This window comes from Ruditapes philippinarum, unplaced genomic scaffold, assembly GCF_026571515.1.
Source record: "Ruditapes philippinarum isolate M1 unplaced genomic scaffold, ASM2657151v2 ctg619_1_1_1_1, whole genome shotgun sequence".
NCBI classification, from domain to species: domain Eukaryota; kingdom Metazoa; phylum Mollusca; class Bivalvia; order Venerida; family Veneridae; genus Ruditapes; species Ruditapes philippinarum.
In genome coordinates, this window is record NW_026855813.1 from 221,544 (window position 1) to 246,279 (window position 24,736).

General features: G+C 31.2%; 1 protein-coding gene and 1 long non-coding RNA gene across 2 annotated transcripts; both read right to left on the minus strand.

The window, feature by feature from the left end:
• Positions 1-7,381: 7,381 nt before the first annotated feature.
• LOC132744475 (pantothenate kinase 2, mitochondrial-like) lies at positions 7,382-17,313 on the minus strand (the record flags this gene model as incomplete). The annotated part of the gene is made up of 6 exons (XM_060733198.1): positions 7,382-9,473; positions 10,266-10,391; positions 10,884-11,007; positions 11,600-11,696; positions 15,297-15,382; positions 17,051-17,313. Coding segments are annotated over 6 exons (792 nt in total), but the record flags the coding sequence as incomplete, so codon positions are not given.
• Positions 17,314-22,580: 5,267 nt separating this feature from the next.
• LOC132744476 (uncharacterized) lies at positions 22,581-24,404 on the minus strand. The gene is made up of 3 exons (XR_009627703.1): positions 23,756-24,404; positions 23,326-23,439; positions 22,581-22,749 (listed from the first exon to the last, which is right to left on the minus strand). It is a non-coding gene; the product is annotated as an uncharacterized LOC132744476 (long non-coding RNA).
• Positions 24,405-24,736: the final 332 nt, after the last annotated feature.

A 24,736-nucleotide genomic window follows, 5' to 3' on the forward strand; every position in this document is an offset into this window, starting at 1 on the left:
TTTTTTAAAAAAATAAACCTTTAAAAATAAAACAAGTAAACTGTCAAAAATGTGCGAAATGAAGTTTTCTTACAATTTTATAAGTTTTTTTTTTTTTTTTTTACGTTAAAAAAGCCCCGTTTATTTAAAAATTCAGACACTATTTATCTTAACATACGACCATAAATACGTATTTTTTGCAGTTTCTTTTTTTTTCAATTTATGTTATTTACATTTCGTCAATGACAGCGATTAAATCGTTCCATTACAATTATCTTTAAGCACACGACATCGTTAAAATATTAATAAGCAAAGTAACCAAATATCATTACATGGCAACAATTAAGGACCTCTTTTTTATTGGTCCGTAACAATTTTATTATTTGATCATATTTATCAATGAATGTGTTGGAAAATTCAGTACGATGCACAGCGTGTAACATCAGTTGTAAAAAGGTATTAAAGGCCCATTATGCCCCAGGACTGCTTTTTTTCTAAAAGGATTTTTATTTTTGGTGTACTTTTATAGCTTTCAAAAAGAAACTCATTGACCAACTACCTGATCCATCTTTAACTTCTGTTACTTTTTTGCAATTAGTTCAATTAAAGTGAAATTTTAATTTAAGGTATTAATTTGTACGGTATTTATTAATAAAAAAAATGATAAATTTGTTACATTTTATGTGACAAATTATTTCACATTCAGTGCTACCTTTTTTTAGGTTACAAGAATGTAACATGCTCCTATACCATAATTTAAATGTTATAAAACTAATGTTTGCCCTTTCTAAAGGAAGTAAAAGTTTATTCTTAACTCAATTTTACTTTATTGTAGGGTTGGTAATGTTTAGTTAAAAATATGGTTTGGTTTAAATAATTTAGGACGATCCTCGAATTATTATTATTATTTATTGTTATTGTTTCGTGAATTAAAATACAAATGTACATCAATACAGTATTATCGCAAAGATAAAATGTTAGTAATGTAAAATATCAAATATGTGTATTTCTCATTAAACCTGTGTTTTCATTATTGTACTGAACTGTGTCAATTATTATTAACATTTTAACCCTTAACCAGCTGAATTTGTGTAATGGGTTTGCCCTTCTATGAACTTGGAACAGTCCATTGGAAGTTTAAGGGATTTACATATCAAAATACAAAGCATATATGCACTACGCTACGGATGGTAACTTTTTCAGCTTTACTGGTGGGGGAAGACCTCAGGTGCCCCTCTTTGCGTTATTTCAGGCCAATTAGCTCGATAGTTTTCTCACATGAAAGAATCCGTAGACGCTTGCGCATTGCATTCAGAAATACTCCTATAAGAATACAAAGAACCCAAAAGTAAATTTGCATAGATTTATTTACAATTATAATACAAAACAATATTATCATTTAACAGGTCCATTTATATAAATATAAATAAAAATACCCTAAAAATCACAGCCTTGCCACTGATTTTTATCCAGTAGAACACAATGAAGCTAAAATAGCACTTATATATACACACACTTTAACTTATGTATACATAAATATATATATAATACTTACATTACATGTTCTCACATTGATTCCACCCAATTACAAACATTCCTCAATCCAAAGATTACTTTTACTGACATTTACGTTCAAATTACTATCACACCACAGTCAAATTACTAACATTACACATCAAACTTAATAACATTACACATCGAAATTACTAACAGGTCACATACCAAAAATATTTAACTAATATAACACATTCAAAAAAGTACTTTAAGACCTACTTACATTAAAAATTCAAAAATAACTTTCATAATTTTACATATTCAAAAATTACTTTTCTAACATTAAACATTCAAGAAATGCTTTTGTTTACAAAAGTCATACAAAACTTACTTATGTAAACATTACATAAATTCAGAAATTACTTAATTTATTCCTCAATCAAAAATTTCTTTTAATAATAAAAAATTTCTCAAATAAATTTTTAAAATTTAAATCATTTCAAAAATTTTTTTAAACTTTTAAATCAAAAACTGCCTTTATTGTTTACCTTAAAATGACAACAAAATTTTTTTCTACTTATAAATTACCCATTCTAATTTCACCCCAAACTCACAAACATTTCTTTCCCCAATTATTTTCATAAAAAAACATTGCTTTAGCTAAAAAAACTTGAAACCAAAATATCTTTTTTACCCAGGGGGAAACAAATTACCTTACCTCTCATTAAAAACCTGAAAGCCAAAAAGGGGAAAAAAATTTACCCCTTTTCAGTGAAGAATTACAAAACCCCCAATAATTTTGCCCCCCTTTACAAAGCTGGGAAACCCTAAAATTAAAAAATTTTTCCCTACAATATAAAAGAAAAGTACCGACACCTCCTTACACATGACCCCGGCTTATACTTTCTGGTAACCAAATTTTTTTATTTTGATTTTCAAATCCTTCAAACAATTAGGGAAAGTTCCCCAAAAACAAAACGGACAATTCCCCTTTTAGAAATTTAGTAGGTTTTTGGGAAATTTAATTGGGGGAGAATCAACATTTGGTTTATAAATTTTTAATTTCTATCCTTTTTTTTTGAAAAGAACATTTTTTAGTTTACATATTTTTTTAAAAATTTTAAATTTATGGGACAGGGGGTTTCCCCCCCTGTTTACATCATTACTTTTTGAGAAAAATCAATTGGGCCTGAAGCATGCTATAGGGGTGTTTAATTTCCCTTAATGATTAACAAATACCATGTTTTAAAAAAAAGAACATAATTTTTAGACAATAAAATAAGCATCACAAGTAAAAAAGCCTCAGGCCCATCCAAATTTTTTCAACCCCCATTTTTCAATCCCCTCAATTTTCATTGGGACGGGGACTTTTTTTGCGTTCTGACCAATTTAAAAACCCCCGATTTTAACCAGAAAAAAGTCTTTTAACCTCAAACCAAGTTAAATCATTAGAAGAAATTTTTTGGTTCCAAAATAACCCTTTTCCCATCTAAAATTTTTTGGGTAACTTCCAAAAAAAATGAAAAAACTTTTTAGGGTGGAAGGGGTTTTCAATGTTAACAATAAATTTAAATTTTTTACCTTTAAGTAATTTTGTAACCCCAAATTTAAAAACATTTTATGTTTAAAATATGCCAAAATTTGAGGCCCCGTAATAAAGGGGGTCCCAAAAAAATCTTTAAAAAATAAATTTTTAGTAAACGAAGATAAAAAACTTTTTTAAACTATAAAAAGAATTTTTAAAAAAAATTTTTAAAATTTTAATAAAAATTTATGTTTTTTTCTTTTAAAAAAAAATTTAATGCTTTTAAAAAAAAAAGTTTTCAATTTAAAAAAAAAAATTTGGTTCCACTTGGTTTCCTTTAAGACACTTTTAAAAACAAAAAGCGTCGGAGGGCCAAAGCTCGACATTTTTAGTGCTTGAATTTTTAAAAAAAAAAAACCTGATACAGTTAAACCCCCTCCTTTTACCCGGGGGGTCTGAATTTGGGAAAAAAGTGTGCAAAGTTTTTAAAGCCCTTGTTTAATACTTTTAAATATTTGAATAATTTCAAAAACTTTTAAAGTAAAATTTTTAAGTGAAAAGGGGCTTTTTTTGGTTTAAAAATTTCTTTATTTGATTACCTCCCTTTTTCAGGTTTGGGGTTTATTTTGGGTTTAAAAAGTTTCCAAAATTTCAAAAACCATAAAATTTAAAGGATTTTTAAAATAAATTTTACTTTTTCAAAAAAACCCTAAATTCTAAGTCAAAAAGGGGAATAATTTGTCAAAATGTTAAAAGAGTTTTCCCGCTGTCTAAGGGTTGGGGGCATGTGTTAACAAGGTGCCCAAAATTTCAAAGCCTATTTTATGGACCCTTTTAAATATTTTAACATTAAAAAAAATTTTAAAGTAAAATTCTAATCAAAAAAAAGGGATAATTCTGTCAAAAAAGCCCCTTTAAAAAGAGTTCCTCCCCGTCACAGGGTTGGGGTTAGATTTGGGGAACAAGGTGTGCCAAAATTTCAAAACCCTATTTTCAAAGGACTTGAAAATTTGAACTATTACAAAAACTTTTTAAAGTAAATTCCCAAATTTAAAAAGGGGGAAATTCTGTCAAAAAAGTTGATAAAAGTTACCCCTCCTTCCACAGGTTTTGGGGCATGAAAGGGTTTAAAAAATGTGGGAAATTTCAAAGCCATATTCCCAAAGGACTTTTTTAAAAATTTTTTAACATTAAAAAAAACTTTAAAATAAGTGGGGTTTGCCCGGCCCCCGGGCGGCTGGGGGGGGACTGCAAACTTTTATTTTTTTCTTTTCGAAAAGGGCGAGCCCAAAAATTAAAAAAACAGCCTTCCCAAAAAAATATTTTTTTTTAGCCTTAAACGAAAACCCTTTACCCCAAAGGCCTTAAAACCCCACAAAAAAAATAAAGGTCCCAATTTAAAGGGCTTTCCAAAATAACAAAATTATATAACGCAAAAAAATGAAAAAAACTAAATTTTTCCCTTTTTTGTTTTTTTTTAAGCTCCCCAACACATTAAAAAACCAAAATGGCACCGAAATTAGGAAAAAATGTTTTTTTGCTTTTAACCCCAATTTTTTTAAAAATTCAAAGCAAAACTTTTTAATTTTGTATGAGTGTATACCCATGCAATTTACAATTCTATTCAATTACCTTAAAATATACCTGACCATATTACAGTTCTATCTTGTTGCCCACAAGTATACATTTCCCATTTACTAAACAATCAAATTGTTTCCCATTTGCAGTACCATAAGTTTAAAAGAGATTTGTCAAATTACCATCATGTACATATCCACATACAGTACTCATTAGATTTTCTTATACATGAAAACAATTGCGAAAATCCTATCACAGGTTCACCATAGAAAAACTGTTCTATATAAAGAATTTCTCTCTAAAATCTGGTTATTATGTCCCTGGTTATATTTATTGAGGAAAAAAACCCAAACAAATCTGGTTATATTTGCTAAAAATAAAACACAACTATTACAGTAAAATATATAAGATATGTTTATGAAATAAGGTGAATAAACAGGCCTGATTACATGTAATTTGTTTTGATTGATTATATTGTACTTGGACAAAAAAATATCCTTCAAGGGAGGTAACTTTGACAGTTTGGTATTAATGTTTTAAATACAGAGTTTGGTCCCTTTAGTATTTTTTGACATACAGAAAACATGTTTAACTACTATGAGGCAGAGGAAAACCTCATTTTTTTACATTATGACATTTGCAATGACATGCAATTTTATTCAAATGTGCAACTTATGATTTACCCTAGTACCACCACTATTATTCATTAACACTGATTTTATGTATGCTTCTGATTTAAATATATAAAATGATATACTGACATTGCACCGAATGTTTTTTTCTATGATTCATAGCTTTTCTGCTTAAATATGTTAATTGTAAAATAAAAAAACATGTATAATATCAAAAACAAATATAAACAAGAGGGCCATGATGGCCCTGAGGTCGCTCACCTGTATATAGCCCCCCCCCCCCGGGCCAATTTTTACCCAAGGGCTTTTTTTTGTTTATTTGAACAGACTTGGTAGACACCCATAAGAAGATGTTTCATGCTAAACATCTAAGTTCTAGCTCATTGGGTTTTTTAAAAGAAGATTTTTTAAGTTTTTACTATACACATAGTTAAAAACAATGACACCCCTGGGGCAAGGCTAGTTTTGACCCCCGGGCTTTTATTTGAACAAACTATGTAGATATTTACTAAAAGATGTTTCATGCTTAATATCTAAACTCTAGCTACAGTATTTGGGTTTTTTCAAAGAAGATTTTTAAGTTTTTGCTATACACAAAAAAGGAAAATCAATGACCCCCGGGGCAGGACCAATTTTGACCCTAGGGCTTTTATTTGAACAAACTTTGTAGACACTGATTAGAAGATGTTTCATGCTTAATATTTAAACTCTAGCTATATGGGTTTTTTCAAAGAAGATTTTTAAGTTTTTGCCATACACATATAAGGAAAATCAATGACCCCCGGGGCGGGGCCAATTTTGACCCAAGGGCTTTTATCTGAACAAATTTGGTAGACACCCATTAGAACATGTTTCATGCTAAATATCTTAGCTCTAGCTCTTTGGGTTCTTTAAAAAAAGATTTTTTAAGTTTTTACTATATGCATATAGGGAAAATCAATGACCCCCTGGGGCGGGCCAATTTTGACCCCAGGGCTTTTATTTGAACAAACTTGGTAGACACTCACTAGAAGATGTTTCATGCCAAATATCTTAGCTCTAGCCTTTTGGGTTCTTTAAAAGAAGATTTTTTAAGTTTTTACTATATGCATATAGGGAAAATCAATGACCCCCTGGGGCGGGGCCAATTTTGACCCCAGGGCTTTTATTTGAACAAACTTGGTAGACACTCATTAGAAGATGTTTCATGCCAAATATCTAAGCTCTAGCTCTTAGGGTTGTTTAAAAGAAGATATTTAAAGATTTTTCTTTCGGTTGCCATGGCAACCAGAGTTCTGCATGGAATTAAATTCTTTGAACAATTTTTAAAGGTGACCACCAAAGGAACATTCCTGTGAAGTTTGGTTGAAATTGGCTCAGTGGTTTATGAGGAGATGTCATTTAAAGCAAAAGTTTACGGACGGACGGACGACGGACGGACGAAAAGCGATCACAAAAGCTCACCCTGTCACTTTGTGACAGGTGAGCTAACAAAACCTCAAAAATAATAAATTAAAAATGAAATAATATATACAATATGCACAAAGAAGCATTTTGATTAGACTACTTTTACAAAATTCATCTTTTACAGCATGCTGGCTGTATGAACACTGCAATTACAGTCAAATATGTGAACAAAGGCAATCCAAAAGAATAACCAAAATGGCCTTTATAGATAAGTTGTCTTTATTTGGAGGTTACTCTGTTCTATTTAATCAATGAAGGAATAATCTAGGAGTGGCCTTTATTTACAGGGTAATCAAATCTTTGAGCATAAGACATCCAAAAGAGAGACTTAACATGACTTTTACAGACAAGTGGTCTTTATTTGAAGGTTATTCTATTCTATTTAATCAATGAAGCAATTAACAGTGACCTTTATTTACAAGGTGATCTTTCATTGAAGGTGGTTAAATATGTTAAATATCTTTTTTTTAGATAAGTTCAAGCATATAACTCAATTAAGAGAAGAATAAGAGTAATATTTGATACAAGCCAGTGACTTAGTTTTCCTTTTTTTATTTGTTTTGATGTATTTTAAAGTCACACCATTCAGTGACTTTTCCAGCTTAACTGGTGCAGGAAGGCTTAACATGCCCATTTTTGCAATATTCAAAAACAAGCTGGCAACTGAGTAGAACTACCAATGTTCTGTAAGCTAGCTGGATAGCTTCCTCACATGAAAGATTCCAAAGTGCCTGATGGGATTCGAACCTACAGCACTGACCTTATGCCATATTTGTGACAAAGTTTGATGTAGATTAAATCAAGAGACCTCCAGAAACTTCATATATCAATTATAGACAACAGAAAACTGATTGCTTAACCTTGAGCATTAAATAAGTATTAAAATAAGTAAGCTTATAAAAAGACTTAATTGATAATTAAACAATGTGAATTGAACAATACATGTATGAATGGAAACATATTTTGAAACTGTTCAAATTATACTGTAACGTTGTCATTGGTCAATTCTATCATTTCACTCAATTCTGACCAATCAGAGTTACAGTCACTGTAAACAATTTCAAATAAAAACTATGAAATCTCTATATAAATATACATGTATAAAAATAATATAACAATCAAACACATTATGACAAGGTACAGCAGCGGCTATGAAGCTCGTAAAAAAACTATTTTGTTATATAAAACCAATGATTTTAATATCAACAAATTATGACATAACTAAACTATAAAATACATAACTGCTTATGGAACTAATTAAAAGTAATCCCAAAATACAGGCCTTAACTAAACACAATCTCATGAGGACAAAATCATTTTTAAAAAAAAAGAAACTTTTAAATAGAAGGGGAAAAAACCCAGAATTTCTGAAATAAACGCAAAAAATAGCAAAAATGAAAATAATGCAGGCTTGGTTTGATTGACCCTGTCTCAGGACAGTAGGCGTAAATGCAAGCAACCATCCACACCCCCTAGCAACACTGGTTTTATGAAAAAGTCTTATTCTGTATAACTATTGAAAATTTCAGGTGGTCCAAGATTTAGTTATAAAACTGGTTAAAAACTGTTATAAAAATATGCATTAAGATGTGATCTGACTTTTATCTATAACATCAAGCTACCATTGCCACCATTGGCACTCAAAAAATGAAAAAAGTTCCATTAAGATTTTATATAAGAAGGTAGGGAAAAATTGAATCCCTAAAGAAGATTTTATATAAGGTAGGGAAGAAATGAAATCCCTGAAGAATACCCAAAACACAAAAAAAAGGCTAGGTTTATTGAACCTATTGAGCTTAGAGTTTATGTTAATATAAACATTCCATGGACTGATAATTATATAAAGCAGTATGTAGCACAGACAAATAATGAGATCACTATAAGCTTAAAGCCTATGTTACGTAAAATATCTGCTGAGGTCAGCATAAAACAGCATTCAAACTAAGTCTTTATCAAGCTCTCCATTTAAAACAGAGATACAACATATACTATATATATATAATTTACATAGCTATCTAGTATCCTATTCCCAGCAGCACCAATACAATGCCCACTTCTTAGTTGTTACAATTTTGTTACTCTAGTACCTACTTGTATATACTTCCAAAAATGGTTCATAAAAATACAACATGCCATGAGAACCGATACATAAAACAACCAAAATGCTATCCCCCCACCCCTCCTCTAAATGAACATGACTCCAAATTTTAAAATTGTTTGAAATCTTCCCTGGTGAACAAGAAGTAAGATTCAGAGTGCCATATCCCCACTGCTGCTTTAAAACTGAAATAGATTTTAATTTTTAGTGTATTAAGCATGATGTAGCAGAATTTTCACACAATGTTCAGCAAGCATATAATTAATTTTTCAGGTGATTTTATTCTTACACATCTAAACACCAACCCCCACAATATCCTGTGATAACACATTCAATATCAAACTTCATTCCCTCGAGAAAAATGTAACACTGATAGCATCATTTGAAAACATGATTTTTAAATGAAATTTTATGATATGCCTACTGGCTTTTCTTGTTTGTTTTTTTGCACATATATGGGTTTTTGTTGTTGTTTTTTTTGCACAAATATTGAGGCAGCCTCTTCATGAACAAGAATATTCCTTCACCACGCTACACGTAGAACACACAACATGTAGAATCAGGGAACCGGTCACTTGAACACATTATTGATCAATGCTGATTAATTGAGCACAACAAGTATTTTCTATCTATGTTTGTCTAAATGTCCATTTACGACTCCATTCAACTGTTGTCCGAGACGTATATATTCCATTAAACATCCCATGGCCCCAAAATATCCCTGAAAAACAAGAATTTACGGTTATGTAAAAATTAGTTGTAACAGGGATGTTGAAATGGACTTCAGCTTTTATAAAGGTCAAATATGTTTTATTTTTAGATAAATCATTTCATATAATAGTCAAATCAAAAGAATGACGGTGGAAAATGATATTTGCCCACAATAAAATACATAAACAATAAGCAAACACCTCAATACCTCTGTTCTCTATATTTAAATTACTGAAGCAGTGATTGTTTCTCGAGCTTCTATTTTTAGAAACGATTGTCACTGACAGGTCAAAGAAGGCTTAACAGTGATATGATGCATATTCTGAGATAAAATTACTGAACTACTTAGTCTGAAACACACAACACAGAATCGTTGTTTCAAAAGAAAATAAAAGCTAAAGGCATCTTCAACATTAGTCGACATGAAACTATCCATAAAAACCTCCAAATATTTGTATATAATTACAATTTACATGTACTTATGTCATAGAGACTTCTGACAAACTATGTCGCCCAGTATGAACAGTCTGAGCTTAAATAACCAGATCTGCTAGACAAGGGCTATATAGCAAACAACCGCCCTACATACATAATTATACGGCAATATAACTTGTCTAAAATCTATAAAAAAAAATCATTAAACTACACAATTTCATTCGTTGATTTCCAATATACAAATAAATTCATAATTTTACAGCAGCAATGTTAAATAGATAAATAAATATAAAACTTTAATCATCCAATGAAAATCAATGTTACAAATGTATCGTGTGAAGTAAGTTAGAACACAGTCTGTAAATACCTCATGTTCTAGGAAAAGAGCCTTCATTGCACCATTGGACCAGTATTCCATCGCAAAAGCCAGCAGTTTCATTGAGATTGTGTTAACCCGCAGGAAATTACCAACAAAAACTACACGCTCAATTTTCTAAAAAAAAATTTAACTACATATACCCATTAGATTTACTACACATGTATTTTTCACCGTTAGAAGATCTGTAATATGGGTTGTAAGTGGAAACAATGTTTAAAGTGTATGCCTCCAGATGAGCCAAAATATTTCATGAAGATCAAACTTGAGAAAAATGTACTAAGATTTAAACAAAAATGTAAAAAGATTCAAGTAATAATTTACATTATATGTGCGCTTATTTACTGATTTAGCACTATTATCAACATATTTCTTGAAATAGAGAAACTTTTTCTTAAAATTGTTGCAATTTTTCCCAAAAACTAAATTTACCAACAGAATTTTTTAGAGTGGGTCATCCAAATGGCTTTCCTTCCGGGAAAATAAATAAATATGAAATAAATATAAATATTACACAATTATAACAACAATGAGAAAGCGATTTATTTATCAGATATGGAAACAAAATGAAATGGGGGCAGCCCCATTACAAGAAAAAACATTTCATACCTCGGTCACAGCACACATTCTAGCAATAGATCCTATATTATTTGTTATGGTTGATAGTGTTGATTTAGCAAGGTCCTCCTTGGACGCAGCTTCTCTTTTATCGTGTAAATTCATCTGACCAAAACTGAAAATTTGGATTGAAAACATGGTTTTATTCGATACATTTACATTATGATGAACAATATTTACACAATACATTTTGGAAATGGGCAGAATGCCATGAAAGCTTACAAGTGTTCTGTCCCAGAAAACTTGATAATGAAGTTAAAAATACTTTTACCTCATATATATCAAAGGAGATAAATGGTGTGATTTGATCAAAGGAATAAAACAGTTCCTTATATAGATTCTCAAAGTTCAAAAATTATTTAAATTGTGTACATCTTAGTACTTTAAGAAAACAATGAACAAAACAATTATTTGAATATGAACGCTTCAAGTCCTGACTATAAGGATAATCTTTAAGATATTCTGTATTGTAGTCAGATGACCTCAACTTTTATCAGTGGGATAGTTTTATTGAAGATGTTATATTCAATTTAAAAAAAAAAAATCTTAAGTCATAAACACAAACAAACAATTTGGTTTGAGTGACTTCTCAATGAATCTGTCACATAACTACAATGTACAAAAAGCATATTGTTTTTCTTTCAAACTGTTGCATTCTACTGTGAAATTTAATCAACATTAAGGAGGTAAGATACAAGGGTTATTACCTGCTAGCAACAATATCACCTGGCAGCTTGAATTTACTGGAGTTGTAATCACCCCCATATATATCCTTCACCAATTTGTCCACTTTTGTAGCATCACCTATAATATGATATACATTTATACACTAATACTTATCAAGAGGACCTTGGCAGTTGGAGTAGTGACAATCACAAAATACCAGTCTTTCACCAATGTAGGTTTGAAGCAGGGACTAAACATGTATGCTTTATACCAATCTTAGCCTAAGCTTAAAAGCAGCACACCTCCAGATTCATGTTTATTTTCATGAAAATTTTGGAAATGTATTTAAAAGTAAAATATTGCAAGGTGAACAGAAAAAGTAATTTACATATTGCAATCGGCACTTACAATCCAAGAAAATTACCAAAACGTGGTCCACATATGCAAAAAGAGCCCTTACTGAGTTAGTAACGCAGTAGAAACTAGAAATGTGTCCATAGGACACGGGTGCCCCCACCGCGCCACTGTTCTGTCAATCTTTTTACTAAGTCAAGGGAAATAACTCTACAAATACTGGATAAATCCACAAGCGAAACCCCAGGTGCAAATCTAAAATATGCTGAGCAACCTGCCCATAAGGTTTAATTAATATGTCAAATCCTTTTTGAGAAACTTGCTACACAAGTTGAAAATTGCAAAAAATTTCTAAGTGAAGGGCAATAACTCTAAAAATACTAAGTAAATCCAGACGAAAATACCCAGGTGCACAACTACACATGCTGATCAACATTCCTATAAAGTTTCATGACTCTAGGTCAAATACTTTTTGAGTTACATGCGACACAAGTTGAAAATTGCAAAATTTTACTAAGTCAAGGGCAATAACTCTGAAAATACTAAAAATATCCAGACGAAAATACCCAGGTGCACAACTACACATGCTGATCAACATTCCTGTAAAGTTTCATGACTCTAGGTCAAATACTTTTTGAGTTACGTGCGACACAAAAGTGAACGGACGGACGGACGGAAGGACGGACAGACGGACGGACGGACAAGGATAAATCTAAATGCCCGCCACTAACGTGGGGGCACAATAAGTTGATAAAATACTGCAAAATCAGTCTTAAACCGCACATAACATGTAAATAGTTAACTATAACTTGGATCTTCAATATTTTTACCGTTCTTGAAATTTTAGTACATTTTTCTAAATATTGATTTTCTTGAAATATTTTGGCTCATCTGGAGGCTTGCAGCTTTAAACATAGTATTTTCAAATTACATTGTTTTATTGTGCCCCCACGTTAGTGGCGGGCATTTAGATTTACCCTTGTCCGTCTGTCCGTCCGTCCTTCCGTTCACTTTTGTGTCGCACGTAACTCATAATGTATTTGACCTAGAGTCATGAAAGTTTACAGGAATGTTGATCAGCATGTGTAGTTGTGCACCTGGGTATTTTCGTCTGGATATTTTTAGTATTTTCAGAGTTATTGCCCTTGACTTTGTAAAATTTTGCAATTTTCAACTTGTGTCGCATGTAACTCAAAAAGTATTTGACCTAGAGTCATGAAACTTTACAGGAATGTTGATCAGCATGTGTAGTTGTGCACCTGTGTATTTTCGTCTGGATATTTTTAGTATTTTCAGAGTTATTGCCCTTGACTTAGTAAAATTTTGCAATTTTCAACTTGTGTCACATGTAACTCAAAAAGTATTTGACCTAGAGTCATGAAACTTTACAGGAATGTTGATCAGCATGTGTAGTTGTGCACCTAGGTATTTTCGTCTGGATATTTTTAGTATTTTCAGAGTCATTGCCCTTGACTTAGTAAAATTTTGCAATTTTCAACTTGTGTCGCATGTAACTCAAAATGTATTTGACCTTGAGTCATGAAACTTTACAGGAATGTTGATCAGCATGTGTAGTGGTGCACCTGGGTATTTTCGTCTGGATATTCTTAGTATTTTCTGAGTTATTGCCCTTGACTTAGTAAAATTTTGAAATTTTCAACTTGCGTCGCACATAACTCAAAAAGTATTTGACCTAGAGTCATGAAACTTTACAGGAATGTTGATCAGCATGTGTAGTTGTGCACCTGGGTATTTTCGTCTGGATATTTTTAGTATTTTCAGAGTTATTGCCCTTGACTTAGTAAAATTTTGCAATTTTCAACTTGTGTCGCACATAACTCAAAAAGTATTTGACCTAGAGTCATGCAACTTTACAGGAATATTGATCAGCATGTGCAGTTGTGCACCAGGTATTTTCGTCTGGATTTATTTAGTATTTTTAGAGTTATTGCCCTTCACTTAGAAAATTTTTGCAATTTTCAACTTGTGTCGCAAGTTTCTCAAAAAGGATTTGACATAGTCATTAAACCTTATGGGCAGGTTGCTCACCATATTTTAGATTTGCACCTGGGGTTTCGCTTGTGGATTTATCCAGTATTTGTAGAGTTATTTCCCTTGACTTAGTAAAAAGATTGACAGAACAGTGGCGCGGTGGGGGCACCCGTGTCCTATGGACACATTTCTAGTTTAAGTCTATTTTGAGCTTCTGTGATAGACTGGAACTATTTATATCATTTTTGTAGACGGTCACCAAAGTGTCAATTCTGTCAAGTTTGATCCATATGTACCATGTTACTAAGATGAGGAGGAGGTGTTGTGTGAAGAAGTTGTGAATAACATCAATCAGATATCATGCTATCATAAAAGATCATCTCTGTTCAAAGCACATTGTGCTCAAGTGAACTAAAACAACAAAATGAGGTCAGACTTGTAAACTAAGTATTGCTAGCTTTGTGGGTTCGAACCCCGCCAAGAGCAAGCTGTTCTTTCATTCAGCAAGAAACTTAAGACTTATTGGTCAGTGCTGGTTGGTTCCGGGAACGGATTCTAGTGTGTGTTTATAACCTTATAGCTTCAAACATAATCAGAATAAAATATATTCTGTATAAACTAAAGTTTCTGAATTACTGTAAGATACAGCTGGAAGCACAGACAAAGTACTGAATTCAAATTAATGTTAATGTGACTTCCTAGCTATCCTGGTGGAGGAATATCTTGTGCAAACCTTCTTCAAGCTAACTTTTTAGCCTGACATGAAAGAATCCAAAGTCTTGGGCAGTTTTTGAACTCGTCAGCTATATTAACCACTAAGCCACAACCAACCCCCAACCCTTACCCAAACTGCAATGTTTCAACTAAATTCTAACCTACAAGTTTAATGTGAAGTATAGAACTATAGAAGTGAATACTAAATTTCAATTTTATGACAGAAGAAACAACTGTTCTACATCAACTTATTTCTCCATTATTAAAGTTAATATTGCACATCAAAGACCACTCACAATGTAAACAATCTTTTCTAAGGCAATTTTACTATTAATTAAAGGACAACAAAAATTTCATAGGTCTTATAAAATACTAAATTTTGCCAGTGGTAGACAAGTGGTACAAACAGTTAAGTTAACCTTATAAAGATTTATAAACATACCTGTAATACTAGGCTGAAAAACAATTCAGTGTTTGCATACAAAATGTACTTTAATTCTGCTTTTAGGCTTGTCAACTTAAAGCACCTTTACCTGCCATTTCAACCATAAACTGCAGTTTAGCGGGGAGTCAGTGAATATCACCTCTTCATTAAGAATAATCATGATGAATGTCAGATTTAATTATCTTATCTCGTAAATTACGTCAAATTCAGATTACAATGTAACATCTTTTTACCTTTTGCGGCTAAATTAATGGCCTCTTCAAATGTTTCACAGCCTGTCAACAGACAGCATAAACCCAGGAATGTACCACCACCTAAACTGAAAACATTAAATACAGGTTATAACATATATTTAATACAGAGCACATTTTGCGTATTTTCTTACAATAGCTAATGTAAAATTAGAGACAAAGGCAATCTTTTGAAACAGGAAGTATGAATTTCTTCTTTGCTAAACATCAACTGTGGATCAAATGAGTCGCGTCACGACAAAACCAACATAATGGGTTTTACGACCAGCATGAATCCAGACAAGCCTGCGCATCCGCACAGTCTGATCAGGATTAATGCTGTTCGCTTACAAATCGTATAACTAGTAGAGAAACTGATAGCGAACAGCATGGATCCTGATCAGACTGCGCAGATGCGCAGGCTGGTTTGGATCCATGCTGGTCGCTAACCCACTATGTTGGTTTTGTCGTGACGCGGCTCATTAATCATTTGGACAAACAATATGGCTTTTACTGTATACACTCCTTGATTTCATTGGTCAATAAAAATCTTTAAGATTATATTGCTATGTCAGCAATGTCATTGTTCAGTAAAAGACAATATTAAATTTACACATATACATGTTAAATGAATTGATTCCAATAAAAACAGCTGTTACAATTTATCAATTTATACAGTCTCATTCTTTAAAAAAACAAAAAAAAACACAAAAAACAAAGTTCAATACAAATGTTTCTATCAAAACTTGCCATCTATACATGACAATCTATTTATTTTTTTTGGTTTGAGTTTTACATTGCAACAACACAGTATAAGCAATATGGTGACTTTACAGCTTTACTGTTGGAGGAAGACCTCAGATACCTTGCCATGCATTATTTCAGGCACAAACATAAGGAAAACAGTTTAAAAAGTTTTCTCTTCCCCTTTTATAAAGAAAGAAAATCTGAGCAATGAAAGTTAGTATCTTGTCCACAGAATACTAACACTTCATAATAATATACACAATTATGCTTGTGTCAATTACATTATAAGAGTCTGATTTTTGCTTTGGTTTTAAGTCACACCAACACTTAAATGGTCATAAGGCCATTTTTCAGCTTAACTGGTGGATGAATACCTCAGATGCCGCTCCTTGCATTATTTCAGGCACAAATTGGAACCTGAGTAGAACCACTGACATTCCGTAAGTTTACTGAATTACTTCAGTAGTCCTTAGTTAGCGCAGACAGACCGACCGATGGATGGACAACCCACTAGAGACATAATTTAATATATCTTCCCTTTCTGTGTATAAATATAATTGATTTAAAATGCAATCTATCTGTGTAATGCAATCTATCTGTGTAATGCAATCTATCTGTGTGTGCAAAAAAACCAAACTAAACTGGAACCGAAGCCACCTTTAAAGTGCCAGACCAGCAGTGATTTTTCATCTTACATAACAGCTTTTTTCTTTAAAATCATGCATTTTTGCCCAAAAATCTGAACTTACACAGGCTTTTTCACTTCAAAATTAGCAATTTTAGCAATAGGTTTGCCCAAAATCAAGAGGCTAAGGCAATTTAAGTGAGAAAAAATACTACCTTTGTACTTTTGGCTGACTGAATTAATTACAAGTTTTCATCTTGATAACCCCATAATTGATTATAAACAGTTTCATAAATAGCAGCTGGACAAGTCCATTTAAGAATTTTCAAAAGGTTATGAGTTAAAAATAGAATATGATAAATAATAACGTCCTTAATTAAATTACCTTGTTCCACTAACACGTTTATAATCACTTGGTCCACGCACCGTCAAGATACTCACACCAGAACCTATGTTCACAACTAGGTAAGGATAGGGGTCTCGAAAATCGAATGCTTCTTTTTGGGCGAGTTTAGAATCACCAGGATTCTTCCAATAGTAGCATTCACAATTACCATTGTTTCTGTCTATATAATGTATTCCTTTTATTAAGCAGTCTAGCTCATCAAATTTGTGAAGTTCCAAACTGACCTCCTGAAACAGAAGAAAATGTTAGTTGTTATTATTATAATACATTAACCTTTTAAATATGTCAAGATGACAGTAAAGGCTTAATATAATTGATGTAAATGACAGTAAAAAGATAATAAAATTGAAGTAAATGACAGCAAAAGATCCTTAATCTAAAGAAAATGACAGTCATAATAACACAGCAAATATTTCATAAAAATTGAAATAAATGACAATAAAGAATTCATAAAATTAAAGTAAATGACAGCAAAGACCTCATAAAGTTAAAGTTAATGACAGGCATCATTTCATGAAATTGAAAAGATAGCATATTATACACATCATGAAATTGAAGTAAATGACAACAAACATCCTAAAAATGAAGTTAATGACACAAAAGGCCTCACTATTTTGAAGAAAATGACAGCAAACATTTCATTAAATTGAAGTAAATGACAACAAACATTTCATTAAATTGAAGTAAATGACAGCAAAGATTTCATAAATTGAAGCAAATGACAGCAAACATTTCATTAAATTGAAGTAAATGACAGCAAAGATTTCATAAATTGAAGCAAATGACAGCAAACATTTCATAAAATTGAAGTAAATGACTACCAGTATTTCATAAAATTTAATTAAATGACAGCAAAGACCTCATAAATTTGAAGAAAATCATAGCGTTTTAAACAAATCATGAAATTCAAGTAAATGACAGCAGAGATTTCATAAAACTGAAGTAAATGACAACCAATATTTCATAAAACTGAAGTAGATGACAGCAAAGATTTCATGAAATTCAAGTAAATGACAGCAAACATTACATAAAACTGAAGTAAATGACAACCAATATTTCATAAAACTGAAGTAAATGACAGCAAAGACCTCATAAATTTGAAGAAAATCATAGCGTTTTAAACAAATCATGAAATTCAAGTAAATGACAGCAGAGATTTCATAAAACTGAAGTAAATGACAACCATATTTCATAAAATTGAAATAAATGACAGCAAAAGACCTCATAAATTTGAAGAAAATCATAGCGTTTTAAACAAATCATGAAATTCAAGTAAATGACAGCAAACATTACATAAAACTGAAGTAAATGACAACCAATATTTCATAAAACTGAAGTAAATTACAGCAAAGACCTCATAAAATTTGAAGAAAAACCATAGCGTTTTAAACAAATCATGAAATTCAAGTAAATGACAGCAGAGATTTCATAAAACTGAAGTAAATGACAACCAATATTTCATAAAATTGAAGTAAATGACAGCAAAGACCTCATAAATTTGAAGAAAATCATAGCGTTTTAAATAAATCATGACATTCAAGTAAATGACAGCAGAGATTTCATAAAACTAAAGTAAATGACAACCAATATTTCATAAAACTGAAGTAAATGACAGCAAAGACCTCATAAATTTGAAGAAAATCATAGCGTTTTAAACAAATCATGAAATTCAAGTAAATGACAGCAGAGATTTCATAAAACTGAAGTAAATGACAACCAGTATTTCATAAAATTGAAATAAATGACAGCAAAGACCTCATAAATTTGAAGAAAATCATAGCGTTTTAAACAAATCATGAAATTCAAGTAAATGACAGCAAACATTACATAAAACTGAAGTAAATGACAACCAATATTTCATAAAACTGAAGTAAATTACAGCAAAGACCTCATAAATTTGAAGAAAACCATAGCGTTTTAAACAAATCATGAAATTCAAGTAAATGACAGCAGAGATTTCATAAAACTGAAGTAAATGACAACCAATATTTCATAAAACTGAAGTAAATGACAGCAAAGACCTCATAAATTTGAAGAAAATCATAGCGTTTTAAACAAATCATGAAATTCAAGTAAATGACAGCAGAGATTTCATAAAACTGAAGTAAATGACAACCAGTATTTCATAAAACTGAAGTAAATGACAGCAAAGACCTCATAAATTTGAAGAAAATCATAGCGTTTTAAACAAATCATGAAATTCAAGTAAATGACAGCAGAGATTTCACAAAACTGAAGTAAATGACAACCAATATTTCATAAAACTGAAGTAAATGACAGCAAAGACCTCATAAATTTGAAGAAAATCATAGCGTTTTAAACAAATCATGAAATTCAAGTAAATGACAGCAGAGATTTCATAAAACTGAAGTAAATGACAACCAATATTTCATAAAACTGAAGTAGATGACAGCAAAGACTTCATAAATTTGAAGAAAATCATAGCGTTTTAAACAAATCATGAAATTCAAGTAAATGACAGCAGAGATTTCATAAAACTGAAGTAAATGACAACCAATATTTCATAAAACTGAAGTAGATGACAGCAAAGACCTCATAAATTTGAAGAAAATCATAGCGTTTTAAACAAATCATGAAATTCAAGTAAATGACAGCAGAGATTTCATAAAACTGAAGTAAATGACAACCAATATTTCATAAAACTGAAGTAGATGACAGCAAAGACCTCATAAATTTGAAGACATTCATAGCGTTTTAAACAAATCATGAAATTCAAGTAAATGACAGCAGAGATTTCATAAAACTGAAGTAAATGACAACCAATATTTCATAAAACTGAAGTAGATGACAGCAAAATGTACCTGGTAGACGAATGTCATAATAACAAAGCAAACAATTATGAAATACAGTCATTGCTTTAAACTGAATTAGATTTATTGTTTATTACAAAATCTTTTTAATTGGTGTTCATCTATAATACTTGCAAAACATACTTCAAAAAATACTTTGTTTGCTTATCCTTATGTTCATATTTGCAAAATTATATAGCACATGTCAATTATAATCTAATGAAAACAGAAGCACATGTTCCCAAACAAAATATTCAAAAGGTTTAGTTCTGATTTTAAGGATATGCTTTTTTAGATTTACAAACATTATACTTTAATATATGGTAGGTTACAGTTCTCTTTGAAACAAATTGCATCAAATATTCTGCCTACAGCATAACAGACAGTAGAAGCCTAATAAGGCTTTCTACACTTTACATGTGTAAATAAAAGCAATCTAATTGAAAACAAATAATTTGCATTCAATTCAACATTTCTTTAAATGATTATGTGATATACATGTAAATTAGATATGGTTGTTTAGGCACTGGTTTTTTCAATTTTTATTCTTAGACAACTAAGATTTCAAGACGAAACAGCCGATTTGGGCCAAGGGTAAGAAAAGTGTTATTCTAATGATACGAGCTGTAAACAAGAAAATCAAGCCAATTGCTAATGCATTTAAGATAACAATTGAATGATAGCCAGATATGTGTGTGAATAATTGAAAAGTCCAATTCTAGACACGCGCGATTTTTAACCGATGAAAAGTGGCTCGCAATCTGAATATAGATGTGAAAACCTGTATGTCGTATCTTTTCAGATATCAAATAACGTTTTCCTCCCAAGTTAATCGATCATGCGGTGATCATCAATATCAGCTTACGCTATCAGTTTTGTGTTATCAATGTAGAACTCATCATCTTCTTCTTATCACAGGATAACCATTAAATCAATATTCAATTATAAAGAGATTAAAATGCAATTGAATTACCTTTCTAAAATTCATATTCTCAAGAAAATTATAGGGCTCCCTCCTCCAGTTGCGGCAGATGAAGTTAGCTTAAATTGCGGAAAATTTGTTATTCGCATCTTGTGGATTAATATGAAATCATTTCCGAATGTAGGGAAAAACATCTAATAAAATGTAGAAGGAGCCGCGTATTCACACTAACAGATTGGTCTTTATGGTGTCTTAAGTAGACCAATGCACGATGCGCAGTACTTGTCCGATGTTATGTGTTCCGCTCGTCAGGATAGTCTCCGGGTAAGTTTTTAAAATGTTTCAAACTCATCTTTTATTATGCGTTGTCTTTTTCGCAATGGACTCGAAAAATTAACCATTGGTTAACAATGTTCAGCAAACCATGCCTCCATGTCCAGAAACCATTGGCATAAGCTATATAATAATTTAAAGCAAATCGAAAATGTGTCGGTCAACAAACATTGAAACCTTAGAAAAACAATTTTGTAATATTTCACTAACAAGTTCGTTTTCACTGCACAATATTTTAAAAACAGGTCTTAATGAAAGTACATGCGATTATTTTGGCTTTAAGTGAATTGAATTGCAAGCCAAAACAGTGTTTTCTAGAAATTCTCTGTCTGCCCATGCTTAAAAACGTTCATGAGATTGCATTAGAATTTGTAATCAAAAAGCGCGTCTGCTGCATTCGAATACTCAAAGGAAGGTAATAGTTATGTCATGACAATAAATCAGTCATCCATTTGAGTCTAGTCGGTATTTGTCTCTAATGGCTGATACCTAACCTGGCACAGAATGTCATGGATTTACATGATAGTAAGCATGGAACTGTCCATAGGGGAAGTATTTGAAACCGATTGTCATGGACAATTCTTATATCCCTGGACAGTGTCCATGCTATCCATGTCCACCACATGCTTTCCATGTCCATTGTCCATGATACCCATGGACAATGTCCATGATGTCCATGGACAATGTCCATTCTTACCATGGACAATGTCCATTCTTACCATGGACAATGTCCATTCTTTCCATGGACAATGTCCATTCTTTCTATGGACAATGTCCATTCTATCCATGTTCAAAACCAATTTTGAGGAATCTTTTATGACATCCATGGTCAATGTCCATGATATCACACTTGTGTTGAGATACCTGTTTTAAAAGTCTGTAAAAAAGGTCCCACACAATCTTTTTCACTTGGGAGTTGCACTAGTGAAACAATGATTTTGAATTGACAAGGCTGTAAAATTATGACACATTAAAGATTTATTTACACCATATATGAAGTAAAACAAGTTCTCAAATGTTCTCAGTTTTATATTGTTCTGAATGGCTAAAAAAACGGCCCACAGTTTATTTTGTACACATATTTATTGTTTCACTGTTTTGTTGGCACAAGATGGCTTGACAATGTCACGCAGCTTTTCCCTGACAATCACTGGTGTGACATGCGGAAAATTCCTTTTGATGATATCTGTAAAGAACATAACAAATTATATATAAATATTGACTTGACAAATCAATGTATTATACTTAACCCTTGAATAATTAACAATTCAAATTATCTACATGGACGAGTAGCAATTTTGAAGACACTTACAAGTCCTGCAAGACGATTGGCTATGAAAAAAAAATTTCAATCCCTGTTAAAAACTTCCAATGAAATTCAAAAACTTTCAATGAAATTTAAATAAAAAAAAAAAAAAAAAAAAAAGAAACACTGACCGTAAATTCCTGTCAACTTTTCTTGGTCAAACAGGTGGCCTTTTTTCGCCACTTTTGGATGCTTTCCCTGTCAATGATATTCCGGCATATTCCTCCTCTTTATACAAAAAGCGGAATAGAACAACGGCCTTCTTACTGTAGCTGGTTATGCCAATAACCTTGCTCTGCAGTTGGTCCTGAAATGTAATATTGGCATTTTCATTTCTTTTGGATTCTTTGTTATCAATTTTAGTACTGACATCATTTGTAGCATTTTTGAGCTTAATTGATAACATAACACCATTTGTATTAACGATTAACGAGGTTTCCCTTTACAACATAATTAGTATTGTTTAAACATGATTGATAAAAAACATGAAAGGGTAAAAACAGTTAAGATGGAAAACTTTCAATTAAATGATTTTTGCAGAATATCAGCACAGAGTTATCAAGTAAACACCATGCTTTGATGAAAATGATTCATTTTTTGGTCAAAATCAACATTATGATAAACTTGTGTCAATTATTTCCCTGCTTTTCCTATATTTATATAATGACAACTTTTATGTTATGGCAGTTTAAATTACTCAATCCTTCACAAGTACTTAATTACCACTGAAAGTTTGAGATTTGTTCAGTGGAGTCAGTATAACAATAATATATTTATAAAACATGAAGAACAACATTTTGTTCAGACTTTGGAAAATAACATGCATTTATATGAAAACAATTGTTACTTCGACTTTTTTCAACAAAACAAACTAAATTATTACCAGGATGGTTTTGTAAGCATTCTGTATTCAACAGTACATTTATCACTTTTCCCTCATCTGACATCCTTTGAGTTGAAACATCTCATGTGACTCCAAGACTTGAAAGTTTGCAACCTAATATGTTGAAAAAATAAACGTATGTACATGAGTAACAAGAAATTACAATTAAGGCATATTATGAATTTTATTAAATGTGAATTTCGAAATTCATTGCTTGATCAATCACCAATATTTTGAATGTAAAATTGTAATCTCTGATTTAAAATTTCCCGCCATTATTTTAAAATGAAAAAGATTTCCTTAACTACTTTTATATTGAAAAGTTACATGTATGTAGAAATACAATAACTGAAACAGTGTATACTTGCAAAGAAAGTTTGAAAAAACTAAAATAATAAGTGTTAAAAAATAAAAATACATTTGTACTTACTGTTAGAAATGGTTATATACATGTAGTTCCCTCCATTTTAACTGAATCATGAAATACACATGTTTAAAAGTTCATATTTCCAGAAAACTCTTGTAAATTTGTCCAGTTTAAACTCATTTGGTCTAATTTCCAATGCTCCAACATAATATTTCAAGTTATAACTTTTAAGCAGAATAGGCACTAATAAACATTTTCTTCCAATGCTTCTGTTCAAATGACCCGCCTGGAAGGAGTGTTCTGACCTGTGATTTGTTCTGCAAGGGTATTAAGTTACTTGGGAGCTACAGTGTAATATAGTTTGTTGTAAACCTGCTTTACCTCTTTCTATTCTCTTATATCAGATAGGTGAGTTTAACTTTGGTAGTTATGAAAACAGCAGGTTCCACTTGAGGGGTCATAAATATTTACGTTGTGGCTGATGCTAATTTGAATGTTCCAGAAATTAATCACTATATAATACATAAGTTACATCTACACAGGATGAATATATAAATTATATATACTTCAATAGAGATACATGTACATAATAATAATTAATTCATCATCAATTAATAAATAAATATAAGTGCATAACAATTACATTTGTTCTTAAATTTAAATTGTTTCTATTAAATTGTGCATTTATTTTTCTAACTTTATTAGGGTAATATATGATAATGAACCACAAAAACAGAAAACAAACACAACCTAAACAAGTCTACAAGTAGTGAGACTAGATTATCTTTTTAATATAATTGAAATGGTATGCATAAGGGTACAGTATATTTTTCTATATTATCATTTAACTGAAGTTTGGAATTTAAAAAAAAAATAAAATAAAAAAAAATCTACTTGATCTTACTATATTTGAGTTCTTCTTTTCATGCTGAATAATTTGATACCCAATATGAACATATAAATTTTTGAAGAATGGCAGTTCTGATTTTTTTAAACATTTTTCATGTTTTGGCACTTAGATTTTTTTTGCATACCCGGGTGTAG